This window comes from Diabrotica virgifera, chromosome 8 (assembly GCF_917563875.1).
Source record: "Diabrotica virgifera virgifera chromosome 8, PGI_DIABVI_V3a".
Lineage (NCBI taxonomy): Eukaryota > Metazoa > Arthropoda > Insecta > Coleoptera > Chrysomelidae > Diabrotica > Diabrotica virgifera.
In genome coordinates, this window is record NC_065450.1 from 124,354,369 (window position 1) to 124,380,174 (window position 25,806).

At 32.7% G+C, this 25,806-nt stretch overlaps 1 protein-coding gene across 1 annotated transcript in view; it reads right to left on the reverse strand.

Moving 5' to 3' along the window:
• Positions 1-25,806, reverse strand: part of LOC126889827 (uncharacterized) — a 787,508-nt gene that overhangs the window by 512,520 nt on the left and 249,182 nt on the right. Inside the window, exon 3 of the mRNA XM_050658511.1 lies at positions 15,345-15,399. Coding sequence (XP_050514468.1) covers positions 15,345-15,351 — 7 coding nt within the window. The 5' untranslated portion in view covers positions 15,352-15,399. The remainder of the gene's footprint in view (positions 1-15,344; positions 15,400-25,806) is intronic.

Here is a 25,806-nt window from a genome sequence, read left to right on the forward strand (position 1 = left end):
GGATACACCACGCTCAACAGAACGGAGAAAATCAATGAAACAAATAACGATACTAAACTTTTCTTTAACAGAAGGATGTATGTTTAAATAGGAGAAAAAATACACCTCATATAAATTTGAAAAAAAAAACAACCAGTTGAATTTTTGGTGGTTACCTCGATTATTTCATTCATAGAGATTCTGACCAATAGAAACCTACAAAAATAACAATTTCAGCGATTATTTCATTCATAGGAGATTCTGGCCAATAGAAAGCTACAGAAATCTAAATTAAACTGATAATTTTTGATAATTTCCCGTCGTCAAGTATATTACGTCAGATGCCCTTCGTTGCTACGAAAAAATACATTCAGTGACGGTAATGACAATTAATGTTTTAAAAATTATAAAAGTAATGACTTTCAACCGTCAAATTTTTATAACAACTGTGGGTTTAATTGTACTAATTTGTACTTACATAAATAAATTACAATAAAATTTCGGTTTTGAACAGTTTTATTCATGAAATAATCGCAACAAATTGCACTCGATCTCTAAAATTAATATAGAATTTTAGAGCTCTTGAGCAGTTACTACTGATTATTTTTTAATGATTTTAAGTTCCAATCGTGTAGTAAGATTTTTTATCACGTGTTTAATTCTGTCCAATCAGATTATTATTATACTGGGAATAATCTACTTACAGTCGAAAAAATGAAAGAATACCCATGGACGCTCATATCAATCACTTATTTTGTATTTGCTGTCTTTTTCCATAAATAACAAACGTTTGTTATAGAAAAAGATAGCAAATACAAAATAAGTGATTGATGTGATCGTTCATGGGTATTCTTTCATTTTTCCGACTGTACATTATTATACTGAGAATAAATTTAAGTATTTTGTTTCTATTTAATTACAACGAGTTTTCTAGTTTTGACAACTGCCACATTTAAGAAAATTGTCAAATAATGAAAATAATGTCAAATTCTCACGAGAGCAATACAAATCTGCAATTTTAAGAGCTCGAGTGTAATTCGAAATATTATTTCATGAATAAAACTGTATTTTTAAACGATTTTAAACAATATTTTATTAATAGCTTCTGAATATTTGCTAAACCTGCTCATGGTGTTAACTTTAACAAGTTGTAAAACATGAATTGTGATAAATGTTACTGAATGTTTATTTTCAAAGATTTGAATTTTGTATGTAAGTATTAAAAAATAAACTTTCGAATATCACACCATGGTAAGAATAAATAAGAAAATAATGCTCCAGTTTGTTTCTTAAACTTGTTGCCATTCACTCTACTACTAGTTTATTGCCAGGCAACAAGTTTTGAAAAATTGTCGCATTATTTTCAATTTATTCTCACTAGCTTGTGATATTAATACCGATAAGTTTTTTTGATTATTTCATTCATAGGATATTCTGACCAATAGAAAGCTACAGAAATAAAAATTAAAGTGATAATTTTTGATAATATCCCGTTGTCAAGTATATTACGTCAGATGCCCTTCGTTGCTACGAAAAAATACATTCAGTGACATTAACGACAAATTAATGTTTTAAAAATTATAAAAGTGATGACTTTCAACCGTCAAATATTTATAAAAACTGTGTGTTTAATTTGTACTAATTTGTACTTACATAAATAAATTACAACAAAATTTTGGTTTTGAACAGTTCTATTCATGAAATAATGGCAGCAAATTGCACTCGATCTCTAAAATTATTATCGAATTTTTGCCCTCGTGACACTTTGACATAATTTCACTCCCCTTCGGGTCGTAAAACTGTCAAAGTGTCACTCGGGAAAAATTAGATAATTTTAGAGCACTTGTGCAATTACTACCGAAAATGTTTTGCTTACTTAGAAATCCAATGAAATTTATATATTTGAGGTAATGTGAATAAAAATAACCAATTACAGCATCATTGCACTGATAACAGATCCAATGGGCTGTTTTCACTTCGTTGCTACAGATACGCAAGAGTGTTAATTTGGACGTTTCACATAAATTAATATAAATTTAACATGTCACGATTTGAAAAATACATCGTCGTCAGTCATTGAAACTAACACCTCTGGGTCTTCGTTTAATTTTTCTAATTGTACCTTTAAATAAGTAATTCTGTGTTTGTATGTATTTAAAAAAAGCAAAAAAAATTCTTCTGAATTTTCACCGAACATTGATAAATCCTCAAAAATGTAATAACAATTTTCTCAAGCTTGTTGCTTATTGGAAACCAATAGTCCAAGCAACAAGCTTTTGAAATCTGTTATTAAATTTTTTCGCACAATTATCAATGTCCTCGTGTTATTACTACTGATTATTTCATTCATAGGAGATTCTGACCAATAGAAAGCTACAGAAATAAAAATTAAAGTGATTATTTTTTTATGATTTTAACTTCCAATCCTATAGTAAGATATTTGACACGTGTTTAATTATGTCCAATCAGATTAAAATTATACTGAGAATTATCTACTGTAGAAAATTACCGATGGAATTTTTTTAAGTAGATTATTTCTGTTTAATGGCAACCAGTTTCCTAGTTTTGACAACTGTCACATTTACGAAAATATCCATAATATACGTATTAAAAAATAATCTTACGAATATCACACGACAGTAAGAATAAATAAGAAAATAATGCTTCATTTTTACTCAAACTTGTTGTCATTGGGCAATAGCCACTCGTGTCTATTGCCAGACAACGAATTTTCGAAAAACTGATTATTAAAATATTATACCCGAAATTATACCCGATAATTTTTGATAATATCCCGTCGTCAAGTATATTACGTCAGATGCCCTTCGTTGTTACGAAAATATACATTCAGTGACATTAATGACAATTAATGTTTTAAAAATTATAAAAGTGATGACTTCAAACCGTTAAATATTTATAACAACTGTGTGTTTAATTGTACTAATTTGTACTTACATAAATAAATTACAATAAAATTTTGGCTTTGAACAGTTTTATTCATGAAATAATCGTAGCAAATTGCACTCGATCTCTAAAATTATTATCGAATTTTTGCCCTCATGACACTGACATAATTTCACTCCCCTTCAGGTCGTGAAATTAAAACTGTCAAAGTGTCACTCGGGAAAAATTCGATAATTTTAGAGCTCTTGTGCAATTACTACTGATAATTTCCCGTCGTCAAGTAACACATCAGATGCTCTTCGTTGCTACGCAAATTTAAAATTAAATATATATTCAGTGAAATTAATCAGAATTAATGTTTTACAATTTGTCAAACTCAACACCATGAATAGGTTTAGCAAATATTCAGATGATGATATCAATAAAATCAGTTTTATTCATGAAACAATCTTACCGAATTACACTCGAGCTTTTAAAACTACCGATTTGTATTTCCCTCGTGAGACTTTGACATAATTTCCCTCCCCTTAATTAAAACTGTCAAAGTGTCACTCGGGATACAAATCGGTAATTTTCGAGCTCGTGTAATAACTATTATAGGTGATAATTCTTTTTCAAGATTTTTTTTTGCTTGAAAAAAAAAATTGCTTGAGTGTAGACTGTAGACTACGGGCAGACAAGCGAAACCGCGGAAGTGCAACGCCGTGGACCGACGACCTCAAAAGAGTTGTGACCAAATGGGTAGCAGATGCGTGGAACAGAAGAATATGGACATGTATGGAGGAGGTCTATTTTCAACAATGGACAAATCAGGGCTGATTAATCATGATTATGAAGAGCTCGATAATAAAATCATGAGAAATGTGGTGGTGGAAGGGTTGGTAAAGATGTTGAGAATAAATTTATATAAGAACTGTATTTTAATTCACGATATTATTATTATGACTTTGTTTATAATTACAAATGATAAGCGAACACATTTTTGTAAACACACACTACTGACCAACGTTAACGTTTTTGAAGCAATAATTTAATTATGGTACTCCTAATAATGTATTCCTATTTATATTATTTATTTATATGAAAATTCTAGTGATTTCGTGTCGATGGTCAATAACCCCTTCAACTTGGTTATTAATAGTTACGAATTAAGAACTATAAATTAATTATATTATATTATATTTTTTTATAGTAACGTTTTTAGTTGATATTTAAGGGTGGTTTAACTCACTACAACTAGATATAAAACAGCGTCAAATCGATCATTCAAATCTTCATCATCATCTTCTTCTTATTTTGGCATCATAACCCTGGATAGGTCTTTGCTTGTCTTGCTATGTCCTTCCATTCGGATCTCTCTTGTATACTTCTCCTCCATTGTCTTATATTCATAGTTTTCAGGTCATGTCCCACGTCATTCAACCACCTCGTAGTGGGCTTTCCTTTTTTTTGCCTTCCTATCGGCTTCTTTGTAATATTTTCTTTGCTGTTTGGGCATATTCTTGTCTGGACATATTCCAACCATGACAGTCTTTGACTTTTCACAAATATTACAGTATCATACTCTTCATTCAATTCATTAACCTCGTTGTTTCTTCTGATTCTCCATGTGCCGTCTTCCTCTTGCACCGGGCCATATACTTTTCAGCATCAAATCACAGATAAAAAGATAAAGATCTAAGTTGATACAATACGATGGAAATAACTAGAGTAATAGAAGAAAACAAAAGCTTGAAACTACTCAGACAGAGCAGGTTCATTGGAAGAAAAAACATCCACAAATTAAGAAATGAACAGGGGCAAATCATTGAGGATAGAGATCAAGTTATGAACACTACAGAGAGTTTTTATAGACAACTATACAAAGAACAGCAATGTAACCGGAGTGGATCATTACCAAAGATAATCAATTAGGGATCTGAAATTTTATCGGACGTAACACCCAACGAAGTTCGAAGGTTAGTGCAAGAAACGAAAAACAATAGGTGCCGCGGAGGCGATGAAATAGTGGCAGATGCCTTAAAAGTGACTGGAAAAAGATTATGGCAGGTCCTTGCCAAAATATTCACTAGAAGTTTGCAGGAAGCAATAACACCCACTCAGTGGCATAACGCAGAAATTATCATACTTCATAAAAAAGGGGATGCTACCGACCTCAGAAATTAGAGACCTATAAGGCTACTTTCTCATATTTATAAACTATTTACAAAAATAGTTACGAAACGACTAGAAAATAAATTGGAATTTTATCAGCCCATAGAACAGGTGGGTTTTAGAAAAGGCTATGGAACAAACGATCACCTAATGACAATAAAAAATCTTATGGAAAAATGCACTGAATATAATAAACCACTAGCATTAATATTTGTGGACTATGAAAAGGCCTTTGACACCGTCAATAAAAAAAATGTTGGAAGCCTTGACAGAATGCCGAATTGACTATCGGTATATAAATATAATTAAACACATTATATACCAAAACGCAACAGCCAGTGTTAAGCCGCGTTTACACGATGACAATTGGCGAGACAATTGACATTGGACAATTGTCATCACGTGGTTGCGGATTGTCAGAGGCCAGCCCAGTTGAACGAGATGATGTTTATACGGGGCCAACTATTGCCATGGCAGTAGACAGCTAAAACATGGCCGACTGCTCGTTATCTGTTGTGTCCTGTTTCACATATCGACAGCACTACTGGCCTACACCGTTCATACGGCGACAATTGAGATTTCGAGTGGTGGGGGGGGCTCACTGGGCGCTGCTCATTGTCCTCAGTCTACTCCCGAAGACAACTGAATTTTGGGCCAATTGTGAGGGCAGTTGGCAAGACAATTGACCTGAAGTGTTTAAGCCGCGTTTAAATTGGCGTAATTGGCGAGATAATTGTCAGAAGACAACTGACTGGCATGAAATTATTGTCTTCGTCTAAAGTCGTGTTTACACGATGACAATTGGCGAGACAATTGTCAAAAGACAACTGACTGGCATGAAATTATTGTCTTCGTCTAAACACTTCAGGCCAATTGCCTTGCCAACTGCCCTCACAATTGGCCCAAAATTTAGTTGTCTCCGGGAGTAGACTGAGGACAATGAGCTGCGCCCAGTGAGCCCCCCACCACTCGAAATCTAAATTGTCGCGACAATTGGCGCCGTGTGAACTGTGTAGGCCAGTAGTGCTGTCTTGTTTTTTGCCAGTTCTCTCTAGATGACGATCAGTCGGCCATATTTTAGCTGTCTACTGCCATGGCAATAGTTGGCCCCGTATAAACTTCTTCTCGTTCAACTGGACTGGCCTCCGACAATCCGCAACCACGTGATGACAATTGTCCAATGACAATTGGCGAGACAATTGTCAGAAGACAACTGACTGGCATGAAATTATTGTCTTCGTCTAAACACTTCAGGCGAATTGCCTTGCCAACTGACCTCACAATTGGCCCAAAATTCAGTTGTCTCCGGGAGTAGACTGAGGACAATGAGCTGCGCCCAGTGAGCCCCCCCAACACTCGAAATCTCAATTGTCGCGACAATTGGCGCCGTGTGAACGGTGTAGGCCAGTAGTGCTGTCTTGTTTTTGTTGTTTGACACAACAGATGACGAGCAGTTGGCCATGTTTTAGCTGTCTACTGCCATGGCAATAGTTGGCCCCGTATAAACATCTTCTCGTTCAACTGGACTGGCCTCCGACAATCCGCAATCACGTGATGACAATTGTCCAATGTCAATTGTCTCGCCAATTGTCATCGTGTAAACGCGGCTTTAGACGAAGACAATAATTTCATGCCAATCAGTTGTCTTCTGACAATTGTCTCGCCAATTGTCATCGTGTAAACGCGGCTTTAGAGTGGGTGATCGTCAAACCCAGAAATTCCCGATAGAACGTGGAGTACGTCAGAGGGAAACCATATCGTCGAAACTGTTCACTACGCTTTTGGACTATATATGTAAAAGGGCAAAACTGACCGACAAGGGCATAAACATAAACGGAGAAAAGCTTATCCATCTGTGATTTGCAGATAATATTGTACTAATAGCTTAGGATAGATGAGGCCAAAGAACTTTTAAATTAGCTCTACCTTTCCTCGCTAGAAGGGGGATTGAAAATGAATATATCTAAAACCCAGATGATGGCAAATCTTGTAGTCAGCGAAGATATATGCGTAGGACCAAGATCCATAGACCAGGTAACGGCCTATAAATACCTATAGGTCTGGATCCCGCGTAAGAAAGAAAAGTTGATTAATAGCAAGCTGAAAATTTGTTAATAGCATAACGGTGTCTAGTCGGACAAACTTTGATGGACGGGAACACTGGAACAGGGGAAGTTTTAATTGTGGAGCATGATAAACGTGTCGTCCTGACAAGTTTATGATTGTGAAAAATAGCAAGTTGTTTTTAAGTTTATTCGATAGCCAACGTTATGTAATATATGCGAAAATGTTTGTCCGACAAAAATGTTGGGCATTTTAACGAGTCCGACACGTAGAACATGTCACATCACAGGAATTATGTTGGTGATGAATAGCAGTCTGATTTTTGCATGAGAGTTTAATGAAAGGTTAAAAAAGCAATTGGAAGTTCTGTCTGACAAAATTAATGGGAAGTTTTCGTAGTCGGACATTCTAAACAGGTAAGATATAGACAAAAATGCTGGTGATAAATAGCTTTCCGACAAAGACGAAATTTAATTAAGTAAATTATTTCTTACCAAGAATGACTGTTGTCGGAAAAAAATAAGAGGTAGATTTTGTAGTCGGAAAATTTAAAAAAATAATTTTTGAAATTTCAATAAGGGGTGATTATTCTATGTCAAAAGTACCTGCAATCAATTACAATCGATATCTTTCGATTTATCTCAACATCATTTAGATACCTCACTGTAATACATTTATAGTAGATCAGGCAAATTATATTATGGATTGAGTGGTCTAGCTATCTTTGTCTGCCACATGCGCGGGATCGCTTGGTTAAAAGAGATAGATAGACCACCTATCGACTTTTTGCACTGTATTCCCTGTCTACCCTTATGTCTATGAATACATTTCCATTTAAGAAAATCTGTCACTTTTGACAATAATTCATAATAAATTGCAATCGTAACTTCAAATTTAAACTAATCGATTTATTTTGGCAGCAAATTATTTCTTGCCATGTGACATATTAATTACATTATTATTTCATTTGTAGAAAGTTGAGAAAAATTACGTTATACAATTTTAGTAACAATTTATTTAGGTACCCTTTTTCAATCAAGCAAAGCATTATAGCACGAAGAATGATATTCAATAGAACTTTCACAATTATCTGGCAACTGAACCTCATTGATTTGATGACAAAGTATTTTGCTAACTTTGTAAAATGTTCGAAAATTACTCAAAAATGTTCCGTTGAATGGTTTCACTTTTGATTTGGCGACTTAAAATTTAAACTGTTGACACTCAAAAATAGACACAAAAACACTCCATAGTTAATATAAATTTTAATTTCCAACACACGTGGCAAACAGAAACTCAGAGACCATGTACTTTCAAATACTACTTTGTATAGCACAAAGTGTCACACTGACAAATGCAGCCTTCTAATACATACTTCTAAGCATAATGTGTCATATTTACGTCTATTCTTATAAGCACCGAAGTTTTAGACTCTTCACATTTTTCAATGTCGTTTGCAGGGTTAAGATTTGAGTATGGAAAAAAATGTATACAACGTTTTTTGTAGGAAATTTTCCGTACTTTCTGATGCGCCTAATTAGAAACCCCTAAGAGATTGCTTTCACATGTTCTTTGACATTTTTTATTGTCATTTTGAGAATATCTAGAACAAACTCCACCCAAAAAAATAATTGTTTTGCGATATATACATGCATTAATACTTACCTCACTCTTTTTGGAGTGTGCATGTATATATATGCACATGCAAATATGTGAATATAAATAATAACATACAACTAAAATAGCTTTATCAATATGTGACTAAGTCATTCTGAAAAAATGTTTTTTATTTATTTCCTTCGATTTGCCCAAACTTTTTGTCCGACATATAACTTTTTGCGTTACAAAATATAATTTGTACATAAACAAATCAAAATTAGCTTGCTATTTATCACCAATATTTTTGTCTATATCTTACATGTTTAGAATGTCCGACTAGGAAAATTTCCCATTCATTTTGTCCGACAGAACTTCCAATTGCTTTTTTAACCTTTCATTAAACTCTCATGCAAAAATCAGACTGCTATTCATTACCAACATAGTTCCTGTGATGTGACATGTTCTACGTGTCGGACTCATTAAAATGCCCAACCTTTTTGTCGGACAAACATTTTTTCATATATTATATAACGTTGACTATTGAATAAACTTAAAAACAACTTGCTATTTTTCACCATCATAAACTTGTCAGGACGACACGTTTATCATGCTCCACCGTTAAAACTTCCCCTGTTTCAGTGTTCCCGTGCATCAATGTTTGTCCGACTAGACACCATTAAGCTATTAACAAATTTTCAGCTTGCTATTAATCAACTTTTTTTTCTTACGCGGGATCCAGGTCTACTAGGTCATGAGATTCGAAGTAGGGCAAAAGAATACCGGAATCAAATCTACAGAGATAATTAAAAATCACCCAAAGTTGGAAATGGTACCAGATGCAATGCGACCTAAATATAATTTCGAAAAGTCGTTTACCACTCTCTTTCCAGTAAAGGACGAATGGAAGTCAAATAAATCTACGGGAAACCAAGGCTAGGCCTTAATATAAGCCTAGGTAATCACTCTACTGTCTTCCAATTGAAGATTTATGCTATAGAGCTGCAGGACCAAATCACAAATCCGCAAAAATTATATCTGATTGCCACGCGGCATTAAAGGTACTGGAATCAAATTAGATTTACTCCAAGTTAGTTTGGAACTGTCTTTAGAATCTGATTCCGATCGGAAAAAGTAGCAAAGCAAGTTTACTCTGGGTGCCTGGACATATTGGTATTGAAGGGAATGAAAAATCGGACCTATTTGCCAGGAGAGGGGAAAAGACACATACATAGGCCCAGAACCTGTCGTTGGCATAGCAAGAAGCACAGTCAAAAGAACAATATCGGGCTGGGTGCAACAGATGAAACGTAATCACTGGTATGGACAAATGGGTCTCAAACATTCAAAGGCTTTTATACATGTTTTTTTTAGCTATAAGTTACATAATAATGTTTATAGCAAGTCAGTAAATAGTTATATAGAAGTATAGAACAAACAAAATTAAGTATTTAAAACATTAAAATTACATACAAGAACATACAATACAGGGTGAGTCATGAGGAACTGTACATACTCCTACCTCGTATAGAGGCCCCTATGGGGAATAACAAATGACCATTAAAAAGTGTATGTTCCCATTGTTTAATAATATACAGGGCTAGTTTCGAATTTTGACAGAAATTTATATTCGTCATAATTTTTAAACGGTCAGATCGATGATTCTCTTATTTTGGTCAATCATTACACTATTACCACCTAATCAACTGCTTTATTCAAACTAGCAAAAAATCAGGTCCGGCTTTAAAAAATTAGTTCGTTTGGGTCTTAGAAAAAATTTCACCCTGTATACGCTTTTTGAAAACTCTAATATGAATTTTACAAATTAGACAAATAGGCAATTAAAATGGCATATTCATTTTTTCCCCACACGATTACTTAATTTTTTATAAAAAAATCAAATTTGACTATGAATTAAAAATTTGGTAAAGTGAACCATAGATTTAAAAAAAATTAACTTTTATTAAAAAAATTCATTTTTTTTAAACAAATATTTGATTTATGTTACCACCCAATCAACTGATTTATTCAAACTAGAAAAAAATCAGGTCCGGCTTTACAAAATTAGGTCGTTTGGGTCTTAGAAAAAATTTCACCCTGTATATGCTTTTTGGAAACTCTAATATGAATTTTACAAATTAGACAAATAGGCAATTAAAATGGCATATTAATTTTTTTCCCCACACGATTACTTAATTTTTTATTAAAAAATCAAATTTGTCAAAATCGCAATTTTACCATAAAAATAAAAAAAATTAAACAACGTTTTTCTTAAAGTTAAAAGTTTTACCATTTTTTTTTTCTATAACACGCCTAGATCTAAAACTCCCCATAGTAACACTTCTCTTTGGACTCTATAGTTTAACATAGACGTGATCAAATACATAAATTTTAAATTTTTTCACTTAATTTTTGCGATTTAACTTTGCAATTCACGAATCTGCACCTTTTATTTTTAAAAATTCATAACTTTTACGAGAAGAAGACTGAAAGTCTACAACAATTATCATAGTCTTCACAATGGTAAGAGATATGTGCTGTAAAAATTTCAGAAATAAATTTTAAATGGAACGTTGTAGCGAGTTAAACCGTGATTTCATCTTTTTTTTTTTCATTTTTAGGTTAAAATTTCGATTTTGACAAATTTGATTTTTTTAATAAAAAATTAAGTAATCGTGTGGGGAAAAATAAATACGCCATTTTAGTTGCCCATTTGTCTAATTTGTAAAATTAATATTAAAGTTTTCAAAAAGCGTATACAGGGTGAAATTTTTTCTAAGACCAAAACGAAATATTTTTTAAATCCGGGCCTGATTTTTTTCTAGTTTGAATAAATCAGTTGATTGGGTGGTAACATAAATTAAATATTTGTTAAAAAAAAATTAATTTTTGTAATAAAAGTAAATTTTTTTAAATCTATGGTTCATTTTACCAAACTTTTAATTATTATTCATAGTCAAATTTGATTTTTTTTATAAAAAATTAAGTATTCATGTGGGGAAAAATAAATATACCATTTTAATTGCCCATTTGTCTAATTTGTAAAATTTATATTAGAGTTTTTAAAAAGCGTATACAGGGTGAAATTTTTTCTAAGGCCCAAACGAACTAATTTTTTAAAGCCGGACCTGATTTTTTTCTAGTTTGAATAAATCAGTTGATTGGGTGGTAACATAAATCAAATATGTGTTAAAAAAAATTAATTTTTGTAATAAAAGTTATTTTTTTTTTAATCTATGGTTTACTTCACCAAACTTTTAATTCATAGTCAAATTTGATTTTTTTGTAAAAAATTAAGTAATCGTGTGGGGAAAAAAATAAGTATGCCATTTTAATTGCCTATTTGTCTAATTTGTAAAATTCATATTAGAGTTTTCAAAAAGCGTATACATGGTGAAATTTTTTCTAAGACCCAAACGAACTAATTTTTTAAAGCCGGACCTGATTTTTTGCTAGTTTGAATAAATCAGTTGATTAGGTGGTAATAGTGTAACGATTGACCAAAATAAGAGACACATCGATCTGACCGTTCAAAAATTATGACGAATATAAATTTCTGTCAAAATGCGAAACTCGCCCTGTATATTAATAAACAAGGGGAGCAGACACTTTTTAATGGTCATTTTTTATTCCACATGGGAGCCTCTATACGAGGTAGGAGTATGTACAGTTCCTCATGACTCACCCTGTATAAACAGAAAAACGTAATACAAATTAAAATAATTAAAGTAATTGTGGTCATTGTGTTACAGCTTGGGCATTCACACCATCATAATACTCACCCAGTGTATACGGACACATGGTCACTAAGTAATCTTTTACTTGGGTTTTAAACCCCTTAGTTGAATTTATATTTTTTAATATTTGAGGTACTTTATTAAACAATTGTAAACCACAAACAGTGGATGACTTCCTGCTTAATTCTAGATGTCGGTATGCTACAACATATTGTCTCTTATTTCGTGTATTATGTGAATGAATATCGCTGTTACATAAAAAAGTTGTTTTATTCTTATGAATCAGTAGCAGTAACTCGAAAATGTAGATTCCATACACTGTGAATATATTTAACTCCTTAAAATAGGCCTCTGCATGAACAACCATACGAAACTCCCGCAAGACATCTCACAATACGCTTTTGGGCTTTGAAAACATCCTTTATACTAGGAGAGCCACTCCAGACAGTTATACCATAACTCATTGTGGACTGTATTTCAGCAAAATAAAAAAGACGAAGATGGTGTTAACTAAGTGTTCTACTCAAGTTTCTCAATTGATAACACTTAGAGTTGAGTTTTTTACATACATTCCAACAATGAGTCTTAAACGATAAATGAGAGTCAAAGGTCACTCCCAAAAACTTCACATCACTACAACTTAAAATACTCTCACCATTGATGGCAACACTTAGATCAGGTTTAGTAGAGTTTGCACGGCATGTAAATGATACAAATTTAGTTTTTTGAACGTTAAACAGAAGCGACTGATTTCTGGACTAGTCAGAGAAGGTCTTCAGTGAATTTGTTATTTTATCTTGCCAAAAATTTATGTCCTTATTACGAACATGAACCTTCGAAGAAGAGATCCAAAGATCAACTAGATATGAAAAGGAGTTATCTGCGTATTATCGTAGGTCTCCTAAGAGAACACTGTCATCTTAAGGGACATATGAAAATGCTGATGACGAAAACAAATTCTAAATCTATGGTAAGTAATAGAAAAGGCGAAACAACGAATCTAGTCTGGCTTAACAATGGATTCTGAAGCCATTTAATAATTTCGATAAAAAGATTATAATATAAACACAACGAAGCAATTGTGGCATTAGGAAACATCTATTTCTCAAGGTGTATAATCAAAAAACGTACACTATACACGTTAGTGTCTAACCTACGGGTCTACCCCAAAATCCCGACAGCCAAAATCCCGACAGCCACAATCCCGACATCCAAAATCCCGACACGCCAGAATCCCGAGAGGCCAAATTCCCGACAGGCCAGAATCCCGACAGGTTTGATAAGTTTCTTTTTAACATATAATTACATTTATTTTTTGTTTTTGTTTCTGGCCATTTGTTTTTTATTTTTTGTTACTAAACAAAAGTATTTTGTATTAAAAGTATTAAACAAAAGTCGGAATTTTTACTTATGCGAGGATTGTTGCATGTCGGGATTTTGGCCTGTCCGGATTCTGGCGTGTCGGGATTCTGGCGTGTCGGTGTTTTGGCCGTCGGGATTTTGGCTGTCGAGATTTTGTGCGACGTGGTACGTCGCTCAAAGTGAAGAAGTTTTCAATGTCGATATGGTTTGCAGTGGATGTTGGGTCGTTGCGATATGTGATGTTTTAGGTGTCTATCGCCTTTTCAGAACGTGGTTTGTTTTGTAGAGGGTGGCACTGGTTTCGTAGCGAGTCACTGGTGGTATCGATGTCGGTGTAGAGAATGTTGTGTATGCGGAGAACGTCGTCTTCAGAGGACGGTCACAGGAGAAAGAGCTTGGTTACTAAAATGGTTCTTTTCAGAAATTTTTTGTTATTAAAACGAATAAGTAACTGAATTTGCTGAGTTGAATATATGAATGTTTTAATAAATTTAAAACACGTTGAGGACCGCTGTGGCTGTATCTTCCCCTATGAACAGGTATAACTGTGCAATGAGATCGGGAAACCACATAAAACAGAAAACCGATCTCTCCCTGTGCGTGGCAAAGCTCGAGGTGAGCATTTTTAGATTAATATATCAATGAAAGCAGCAACCATAAATCTTCGGATTAAGAAGAAGAATACACAACCTAATGATTTGTAGCACCATCCCATAAGCATAATGGAAATGAGAATGAAAAGATTACATTTATATCAAAACTTCGTTTTTGGGGTTAAGCCACTGTTGCTCTGAGCGCCTCATTTATCTGTTTATGCGGTAAAAAAGTTAAATTATCTCCAGGATATCGATGTATTCATCAGGTAGTTCATTATTGGTAGAAGCACGCAATTTTGTTGGGAGGAAGGGTAGTTTGGGTTTGGTATATCTGATGAATACATTGCCAAAGGGTGAACAGGATGTTTTGGGCTATGAATTTTAACTCCTGCTTACAGAGGTGAGCCTCTTGCTTATGTATTGGATATTCGATAATGAATAAATAAGAGCAGAAGTGTAGTCGTTTCTTTTGTAGGTTACTTTACGCAGTATACTCATTTCCAGCCCCAACAGGGATTGTTCTACATAGCGACTGAGCAAGGTCTTGTATTCAATCACCGGCCTAATGAATACTTTGTATGAATGAATGTGAAGAAGAGAATACGTTGATACTTTATACACTAAATGGTCAGTGAAAACATGGATTAAGAATGTCATCTTAATATTAATTCTCGAAGTATTCAAAATATTGCCAAAAGCAACATGTATGTATATTATATAATATGAAGTCGATCGACCATATATAATAAATAAACAACAATTCTATACATTGTTGCTAACATGTCACAATGTTGTAACAGTTGCAGTAAAATAAATAATAAATAACAAAAAATAAACTTTACCTTGTTGTTAAAAACATGTTTTTTAGATAAATATATTCCTATTAATACGACAGATAAAAATCGTATGCCAATAATATATGTAACAGAGTTTAAAATAAATACTGACTTACCTCGCATATATTTAACATTGCCTTCAACGACGTCAAGTGTGACTTGCGATTCTCTCTGAAATACAATATTATCATTTAAATTATAAAAAATTTAAATTATTAAAGCAAATAGTAATCAATATTATTTAACAGATGTAATTGTATACAATGTAATCAGTTGCAGTTATTGTTAGTAATAAAATCTACACTTATTTCGCTATAATTTTATAACTGAAAATGTTAAAAAATTTATATGTATATACAGACTGTTTAGTTTTAAATTAGATAATATTACGAGTAGGTACACAATATACGTGGCAACACTGCTTCCTCGGTTCCCACACCTGATTCGCGCCGACCCATTCAGTCATTCTCGTCATAGGCAATGCAACTCCTTCTCATCAGCAATGTTGCCGATTTTAACTCTTCCTACAGTGGGGTATATCTAATCCAACCCTAAACAGTCTGTATGTAGGTAGGTATACAGTATAGGAAATACTCTGGGCTAATTAGCAAAATACAAGGAAAAGTTATTTAATTGCTGGAATCGAATCTGATGATTGTATATATTATTAATATAGGTATGCAAAGTCCGCAGATAGTGTGCTACTTTTTTTTATAAACAAAATGGCGCCAGAAAATCGTGTTTTTTTTTTCAATTTTTGCTCTATAACTCCAAAGATTTAAACGTTACACCAAAAACATCCAAATAAAAATTCACCGTTACTAAATTCTGCATAGAGACGTGTTTTTCCCGATTTACTTCGAACAAAAAATTTTCTTCGGAAAATGCGGGTTTTTTCAACAAAATTTTTAATTTTCAACTAAAATTTTAGATAAGTAATTGTTTATCAATAATTAAATAACTTGGTAATATAAAATCTCTTTTCGTATAGATTATGTGAAGGCGATGGAAATTGAATGAACAGTTTAGCAACAATTGGATTGTTAATTAAATTTACGGTCGCTATAATTACCACAGTAATTATGATACATAAGAATAACTATGTTTTTTGTATGAAAAGACACTGTACCTATCTAATGTACTTTACAGAATTGAAATTGTACTATTTAAGCGGCCTCAGGAATATTTTAAAATTATAAACAATTTTTTGGCTTATAAACAAATAGAATATCTCGGGAAATATTAAATTAAATTAAACCATGAAAACGGTATTGGAAAAAAAGTGGTAGGACATTCCTTTTAAAAGAAAAAACGTTTAATTGTGATGACTGGTTCCTGAGATACAACCGGTCAAAGTTGACCGGCATTTTCGGCAAAGATATAAAGGGTTCAAAAATTATGATCCTATTGTTTATATCTTTGCCGTAAATGCCGGTCAACTTTGACCGGTTGAATCTCAGGAACTATTCATCACAATTAAACGTTTTTTCCACCTACCTCTACCGAAAGTATACTTTTCCGGACCTGATTGTAGAGAGCAAAGTTGTACTTTTCCTCCCTAGGGAGGAAAATATTTTTCCTCCCTAGGGAGGAAAAGTAAAAGTGACGTCATGGTATTTCATTCATGAAATATAACTTATTGACGCCCTGTACAATATCTATTTTCTATTACGTAAGTATCTATACATTTTAAAGTTTATTTAAAAACACTCTGTATTTTGCAGAATGGTAAAAAACAGTAAATTGTTATTCTGATTTAACAATGTTTACATTAATAATTTGACTTATATTTGACAGTTGACAGTTATATTGTACTTACTTGTTAGTTTTAGTTCTAATAAATTTTGTTGGTTAGTTACATAAATAAATTAAGTAAAAATGAAAAAATTACTTGTTATTTGAGGAAGGTGGAAAAACCATATGTATAACATGGGAGTAAAGTGCCTTTTCCTCCCTTGAATGATTACTGCCCTCCGCTACGCGTCGGGCAGTAAACTTCATTCTCGGGAGGAAAAGTAGCACTTTCCTCCCTTGTTATACAAATAGCTATTTCTTTTAAAAGAAGCATCCTGCCGCTTTTTTTCCAACACCCCTTTCATGATTTAATTTAATTTAATATTTCCCGAGATATTATATTTGTTTATAAGCCAAAAAATTGTTTATAATTTTAAAATATTCCTGAGGCCGCTTAAATAGTCCAATTTGAATTATGTAAAGTGCATTAGATAGGTACAGTGTCTTTTTATACAAAAATAATAGTTATTCTTATGTATCATAATTATTGTGGTAATTATAGCGACCGTAAATTTTTAATTAGCAATTCAATTGTTGCTAAACTGTTCATTCAATTTCCATCGCCTTCTGGAATTATAGTCTATATGAAAGAGCTTTTATATTACCAAGTTACTTAATTATTGATAAACAATTACTTATTTAAAATTTTAGTTGAAAATTAAAGATTTTGTTGGAAAGATCCGGGGAAAATTTTCGTCGAAGTAAATCGGGAAAAACACGTCTCTATGCAGAATTTAATTACGGTGAATTTTTATTTGGGTGTTTTTGATGTAAAGTTAAAATCTTTGGAGTTATAGAGCAAAAATTGAAAAAAGCATTATTTTCGGGCGCCATTTTGTTTATAAAAAAAGTAGCACACTATCTCCGGACTTTGCATACCTATATTATTAATATATACAATCATAAGATTCGATTCCAGCAATTTTATTGCTGGTAAATAACTTTTTCCCAAAAATGGCCTATTCTCCGATAATCTGCCCAGACTAGAAAGAATTTAACATAGGTATGAGCTTTCAATGGTAGCAACAGAGAGAAACGTATTTAAAACGATATAGAAAATATAAGAAGGCAGGGCCAGCAAAAAAATTAGTTTTCGTAGGTATGTTTCTGTAAGAACAGCATTGTCAAAATAGAAAAATAACAAAAGAAATTAACAAAGTGTAACAAATGTTTAACGTGGAACGATCTGCAAAATCGTTTCTTTTTTACTTTCATACAATCTGCAAGAAACGCATGCATCTTTCGTAAAATATTGTTTCAATTCGTTATCTAAATCTAAATCATTAATATTTTGGGTCAGCCCAATAGGGAACTTGCACATTTTTTTGATTACATAATAATGTTCAGTTTTATTTCAAAATAAGATTTCCCGATTTCCTTGTCCCGATTTAACTCCGGTTAGCTAACCTGCATTTAATCGGGACAGAAAGTACCGGCCCTTAGAAGTACAAATTTAAAATCTTCTGTGTATTTAAATCGTTTCAAACGACCCAAAAAGCGAGCGAACACTTGTGATGTCACATCATTATATTTTATAATGATATTTATCGTATGTCATTGTAATAATATATACCAGTTTATATAAAACACTTAAATATATTAGTCAGAAATAGCAACTATCAAAATATTTATAAAACTGAGTGTCAAATTAATGCCAAACCTAATGAATTAATGGCGAGCACTTCAAATACGATAATGATATATCGTCACGACCAATGATGGCGCGTTTTGGGCTGCCTGCTATCATTTGAATTTTCTCGCGATTTTAATCGTCTTTAGGGGCCAAACGAAAGACAAAAAGACTTTTTTTCTTTAATATATGTTTTAAATTATGTTCTGTTGTGATTTATAGCATTTTTTTCGAATTTAAAATTTTATGCAAGTTCCCTATTCCTAGATACATTATATTACTACTATATTGCTATGAAAAAAACAATATTTAAAAAAAAAAGAAGAATTTGGTTGTTTTTGCTCACTTCATGGAACTCTGGGAACCTCATTAAAAAAATACAAAGAAAATAAGGTTATAAACAAATTATTTAAAAACATAAAAAAATAATTATTTATTGGTAGAATTGTTTATTAGTAATAATATTAGAATGATATTAGTATTAGTTTTAGGATAAGATACGAAAAATGACTAATATAAGTAAAAAATTGTAAAATTTGCTAATGGATTTAGTGTCCGCAGTCATTAAAACCCATACAAACAACAATATATGGCTTTGTAAAAAATTTAATTCAAATTTTGGTAAAACCCATTCCAAAAATAGGTAAAAAAGTTCCCGTTTCAATAGGGAACTTGCATAAAATTTTAAATTCGAAAAAAAATGCTGTAAATCACAACAGAACATAATTTAAAACATATCATATCAAAGAAAAAAAGTTTTTTTATTTCGTTTGGCACTAAAGACGATTAAAATCGAGAGAAAATTCAACTTATACCAGGCAGCTCAAAACGCGCCCTCATTGGTCGTGACGACATATCATTATAGTATTTGAAGTCTTCGCCATTAATTCATTAGGTTTGGCATTCGTTCTAACACTCAGTTTTATAAATATTTTGATAGTTCTTTCCTTTCCTTCAAAAACTGTATCAAACTCCAATCTCAACAAACTGGTATGTATATATTATTACAATGACATACGATAAATGCCATTATAAAATATAATGATGTGACGTCACAAGCGTTCGCGTGCTTCTTGGGTCGTTTGAAATGGTTTAAATACACAGAAGATTTTAAATTTGTACTTCTAAGTTATTATGAGTTTTTGAGGCGTGAAATTTTGGTAATCTTATTTTTAAACAAAGCTGAACATTAGTATGTAATAAAAAATGTGCAAGCTCCCTATTTATCCACTAATTTTAATTTTATGTTACTTTCATTATCATACAACTGGCAACGCATGATGTTATTTGAAACAGTGGCAAATTCGATCGGAAATATACGGGTTTCCATCGGGAGGTAGGAGGATATAATGATTTTGATCTCTTTCTAATAAGTGTAAATATAATACTAATAGTTAGTATGTCTCTGTTAGTACAGTATTTCTCATGATCATCTTTCAGTGCGTCACAGTTTTTCGATTTCTTTCTAACGCATTAAATTTATGTGACAGAAAAAAAGGCACGTCGGTGATTACATTTTGTCGGTGACATTTTTATAACATTTATTCTAGTTATTCTAGTTGTCGATAGATGGCGCCATAATAAAAAAATATTTTTTTTTAATTAGACAATAATATTACAAATATAATCTGTATAATTTATAAGACTATACAAATCAAAGAAAATACCATTTTATAAATGCAAGAAACACATTTGATTTGTTTTTATTCCAAATTGAAAATAAATTGTGACAACTGTCAGATTTAACTAAAATGTCATGTTAGAATAAATGTCATAAATGTGTATTATCACGGACCTTTTTTATCCTTATTACCCTTTTTCCTATCATTTGTTACGCACTGAAAAATGATCATGAAAAGGACTGTACGTCTCGCTAATTTTGTAATACCCATCATAACATTTTTCCGCATCTGTATATACAGAGTGTAATGAAACACCCTGTATATGAGCAATATTTTTACTTTTGGACCACTTTTGTGGGGGAGGGGGATGTCCGCGGATTTTTACCAAATTTTAGTAATATTATTGTACCTTAAAAAATCAGCATATAGCTATTTTTTTACCCCCTAGGTGACCTTGTGCCTGAGATATGTCCCTCGAAAGGGTTATATAATAGCCCTTTTTACGCTATATGTGAAGAGCTATATCTCTGAGCCTAGTGAACTTTATCGTACAAGGTCTCATTATTCTTGTTATAATGTCAACTTTTTGAGGAAATAATTTTCAAAACAGCAAAGGTATATTTTATTTTATAGGTTAAGAAGAACGAAAAGAAAACTTACAAAATTTTATGATTTTCAAGTACAGTGGAACCCCGATAAGTCGGCCCCCGATAACCCGGAAGTCCGGCTAATCCGGACCGATTTTCATCAGATAAACATTTTGATTTTCAGTACATATTTTGTATTTTGACAATGACAACCGTCTGGGCGTCGAAATGTTAATAAAATTATTTTTTCAATTTAATTGTGGCTTATTTCCCATCAAAATAGTTAATTATCAGATAAACATTTCAACAATAACAATGTATGTATGTAATATAATATTTGAGAGATAATGTATATTTGTGTAATTTGAACTATACGATAGTAAAAATGACTCATGGCACAAGCCGGCAGAAACAACAGGCACCTGTCTGTAGTATTCCTTTATTTTTTATTTCAAACTGTGTTAGCATTGTTTAAGAAAGACTATTTAAAAAATTATTTTTTAATCAATGGTCGTAGTTTTCACTGTTCTTAATACATAATAACAAAACAACGTATTGTATTGTTCGCTTCCGTTTGCTTAGGTTTGTGTTTGCGTGTTTTTAGTAATTTAGATGTGTAGGTACTGTGCATATTTATATACAGGGTGTCCCAAAAGTAGTGGAACGGTCTAATATTTCGCGAACTAAACATCGGATCGAAAAACTGAAAAATACGTATTCAATCATTTTCAAAATTCTATCAAATGACACCAAACACCAACCCCCACTACACCCCCTGGAGGTGGGGTGGAGGGTAACTTTAAAATCTCAAATGGAAACCCCTAGTTTTTCTTGCAGATTTGGATTTGTTACGTAAAAGTAAGCAACTTTTATTCAAGACATTTTTTCGAACTGTGGATAGATGACGCTATAATTGAGAAAAACGATTTATCCTGATACCATAGGTAAATTATAGAAACGGTCTAATATCTCGAGAAATACACTTCCAAATGAGAAACAAAAAAATAGATTTTTAATACTTTTCGAAAACCTATCGAATAACACTAAACATGACCCTCCAACCCACCCCCTGGAGGTGGGGTGGGGGGTAACTTTAAAATCTTAAATAGATTACCCCCACTTTTTATTAAAGCTTCGGATTCGTCATGAAAAATTAAGCAACATTTATTCGAAACATTTTTTAGAATTGTTGATAGATGGCGCTTTAATTGGAAAAATACGATTTATTAGCGCCATCTATCAGCACTTTTAAAAAATGTTTCGAATAAATGTTGCTTAATTTTTCATGACGAATTCGAATCTGCAATAAAACGTGGGGTTGCTATTTAAGATTTTAAATTTACCCCTCACCCGGTCCCAGGGGGTGGGTTGGAGGGTCATTTTTGGTGTTTATCGATAGGTTTTCGAAAAATATTAAAAACCTGTTTTTTGGTTGCTCATTTGGAAGTGTACTTCTCGATATATTAGACCGTTTCTATAATTTACCTATGGTATCAGGATAAATCGTTTTTCCCAATTATAGCGCCATCTATCCACAGTTCGAAAAAATGTCTTGAATAAAAGTTGCTTACTTTTACGCAACGAAACCAAATCTGCAAGAAAAACTAGTGGTTTCCATTTGAGATTTTAAAGTTACCCCCCACCCCACCTCCAGGGGGTGTAGTGGGGGTTGGTGATTGATGTCATTGGATAGATTTTTGAAAATGATTGAACACGTATTTTTCAGTTTTTCGATCCGATGTTTAGTTCGCGAAATATTCGACCGTTCCACTACTTTTGGGACACTCTATATATTTCATCATGTTATTTCAATTCTAACGGAGTTTATCTGTAAGTATACCGTATTTTATTAATTTTTACCATATTCTCCGGCTAACCCGGATTTTCAATAACCCGGATCGGCCGCGGTCCCGATTAATCCGAGTTATAAAGGTTCCACTGTAATTTCAGTCAAAATTTAACTACACGGGGGAAAAATGTAGAAACCGCCAAATGAAAGGGTTTTAAATATCTTTCAAACGAGCATTCGTAAATTAAAATCCATCTTCTAGAAAAACTACTAAATGATAGGACTCTATAATTCCTTATATTTTGCAGGCGACCGTGTTGTGTTCACCCAAAATTATCATGACCTAGATTATATGTCAACACAAGGAAATGGAAAGAAATGCAACAAACGAAGTTTAGAAGTAATGATAATAGTCTCCTTTAATAATATCTAGTAATAGTCCTTTTTACCGCTAGTGCAGCTTTCGGATTATAATAGCAGGGTAGGCTGCTATCTCTTGAGTCTACGGTATACAAGGATATTAACAGGGCCAGTGCTACGCTTAAACCGTCTATTATTACTCCTGGTTTCACCCAAGGTACTCATTTTATTCAGGCTCAGTCGACCTGGGGCCTAGGGCCCATTTAAAAATGTCAAGATATTCTGGCCGGGACTGGATTCGATCGGGACAGCAGCAATTGGTATTAGAAGAAAAGGAACAATATATCGTAGCCTACATTATGCTTAAATTAAAAAGAACGTCGTTGAAAATTATACAGGTATACGCACCAACAAGCACATATAAAGATGAAGATATTGAAAACTTCTATGAAGAAATAACACTCGCTGTGGAAGAAAAGAAAACTAAATTGACGCTAATAATTGGAGACTTCAATGCCAAATTAGGGGGAAGAATAGACGAAGACGAACACAGAATAGGACAATATGGATACGGCGAAAGAAATAATAGAGGACATACATTAATGAACTACTTGGAGGAGAGACAACTTTTTGCTATGAACTCGTTTTTGAACAAAAAACCGCAAAGAAAGTGGACATGGATAAGTCCCAACGGCAATACTAAAAACGAAATAGATTACACCCTTACAACACAAAAAGCCATCATCAAAGATGTTAGAGTACTGAATCGTTTCTCAACCGGTAGTGACCATAGACTTGTCAGAGCCAAACTCAGCATTAATAGCCAATTCGAAACAAAAAAAGAAAATGGAAAATAGATCGAAACTAGATATGGGAAAACTTAAGAAAGCAAAAGAGGAATATAAACAAAAAAGAAGGGAAAGTATACCGGTCACTAGAGATTTGAAAAACAAAAATATCGATGAAATAAATCAGCTATTAACCGATACATTAGCAAAGGCGGGAAAAGAGGTAGCACAAACAAGAATAGAAAAGGAAAACTATATATCCCAGGAAACAAAAAACCTCATGAGCAAAAGAAAAACATTAATAGAACAAGATAAGAGAAACACAGTAGTTTACAAAGAGGTAAACAACGCTATCAGAAGGAACATCAAGGAAAGTCAAAGGAGAGTACAGGAAGAAAAAATAGAAAAAACCATTGAACAAAATAAAAATATGAAGTGCTTAAAACCACAGCTTGGAAGCATACAGATTAATAGTATAACGAACAAAGAAGGCATAGAGACCAATAATATAGAAGAAATTATACAAATAACACAAGAATATTATAAAAACCTCTACAATACAAAACAGAAACCAACACAAGAAATCCTTAAGCAACTACAAATAAAAATAAAAAATGTCAATTCCGACTTACAACCAGAAATCAGTAAGAATGAGATAAAAAGAGCACTCAAGGAGATGAAGAATGATAAATCGCCTGGAAAAGACGGGATAACTGTAGAAATGCTAAAAAATGGTGGGAAAACAACTAGAGAAGTTTTGTACACACTTATGAATAAAATATTAATGACAAAACAAATACCCAACACTTGGAACGAAGCAGTAACATTGTTACTATTTAAGAAAGGAGATAAAAAGGATCTAAAGAATTACAGACCCATAACTTTACTAAATGTGATGTACAAACTATTAACCAAGATATTAACAAACAGATTAACAACTAAATTAGATGGATACCAGGCAAGAGAACAAGCCGGATTTAGAAAGAGTTTCAGTACAAGTGACCACCTTTTAACGATGAAGATATTAATCGAAAAAGCTAACGAATATCATATCCCGCTATACATGGCATTTATTGACTTCGAAAAAGCATTTGATAGTGTGGAACACTGGGCAGTAAAGAATTCCCTACAAAACAGCAGAATAGACTACAGATATACCGACTTAATTACAAATATATATATATATATATATATATATATATATATATATATATATATATATATATATATATATATATATATATATATATATATATATTTATGCACAGATATCAAAGTGAGGTCCTGACATTACGCGCACTTAGTGAGGACCGGTAGAAAACGTAGACATAATCGTTTCAACTCTTCATAGTGACCTTGACAAGTAAATAGCAATTAAAAAATGACGAGTATACACAAAAAATATTACGTATATGTGCCCCGTATTGTTCAAGTATATTGCCACCCAAGTGAGGCCATTACACGCAGCTATTAAAGTGAGACTGTATATACTTTTTCGTTATGCGCACAAAGTGAGGACAACTTTACGTGTATATTTCCTTACAGCTCATCAAGTGAGGACCATACAGTGTTGTCGATAAATATGAGATTAATCGTTTCTACTGCCTTTTTCTGTATAACACAGTAAGAATTATTATTGTTTCGTTGTTTCAGTCACTTGAAGTTATAAGAAGGATGTGGACTCTTTGTTCTTGCTCGTACTGTTTGTTAATTTTATAACATTTTAGTACCTCAGCATTAAATCACGGTAGCCTTATCGGAGACTAGCGTTAATAAAGAAATAGTTTTATATTTTTTAATAATTTACGTTAAAGATGGATAGGAAAGCAAGAATTTTGAAAATAGCGTTAGTTGAGAACAATAATAATCAAAATGGAGGATACAGTGATAGTTCAGTTATGTGAAATTTATATTGAACTTAACATATAAATATAAAAGCCCGACTTTTGATCTAAGGGGAACACAGTTTTTACGGTACATACATATCTGTCATTTGTCAACCCCCTCC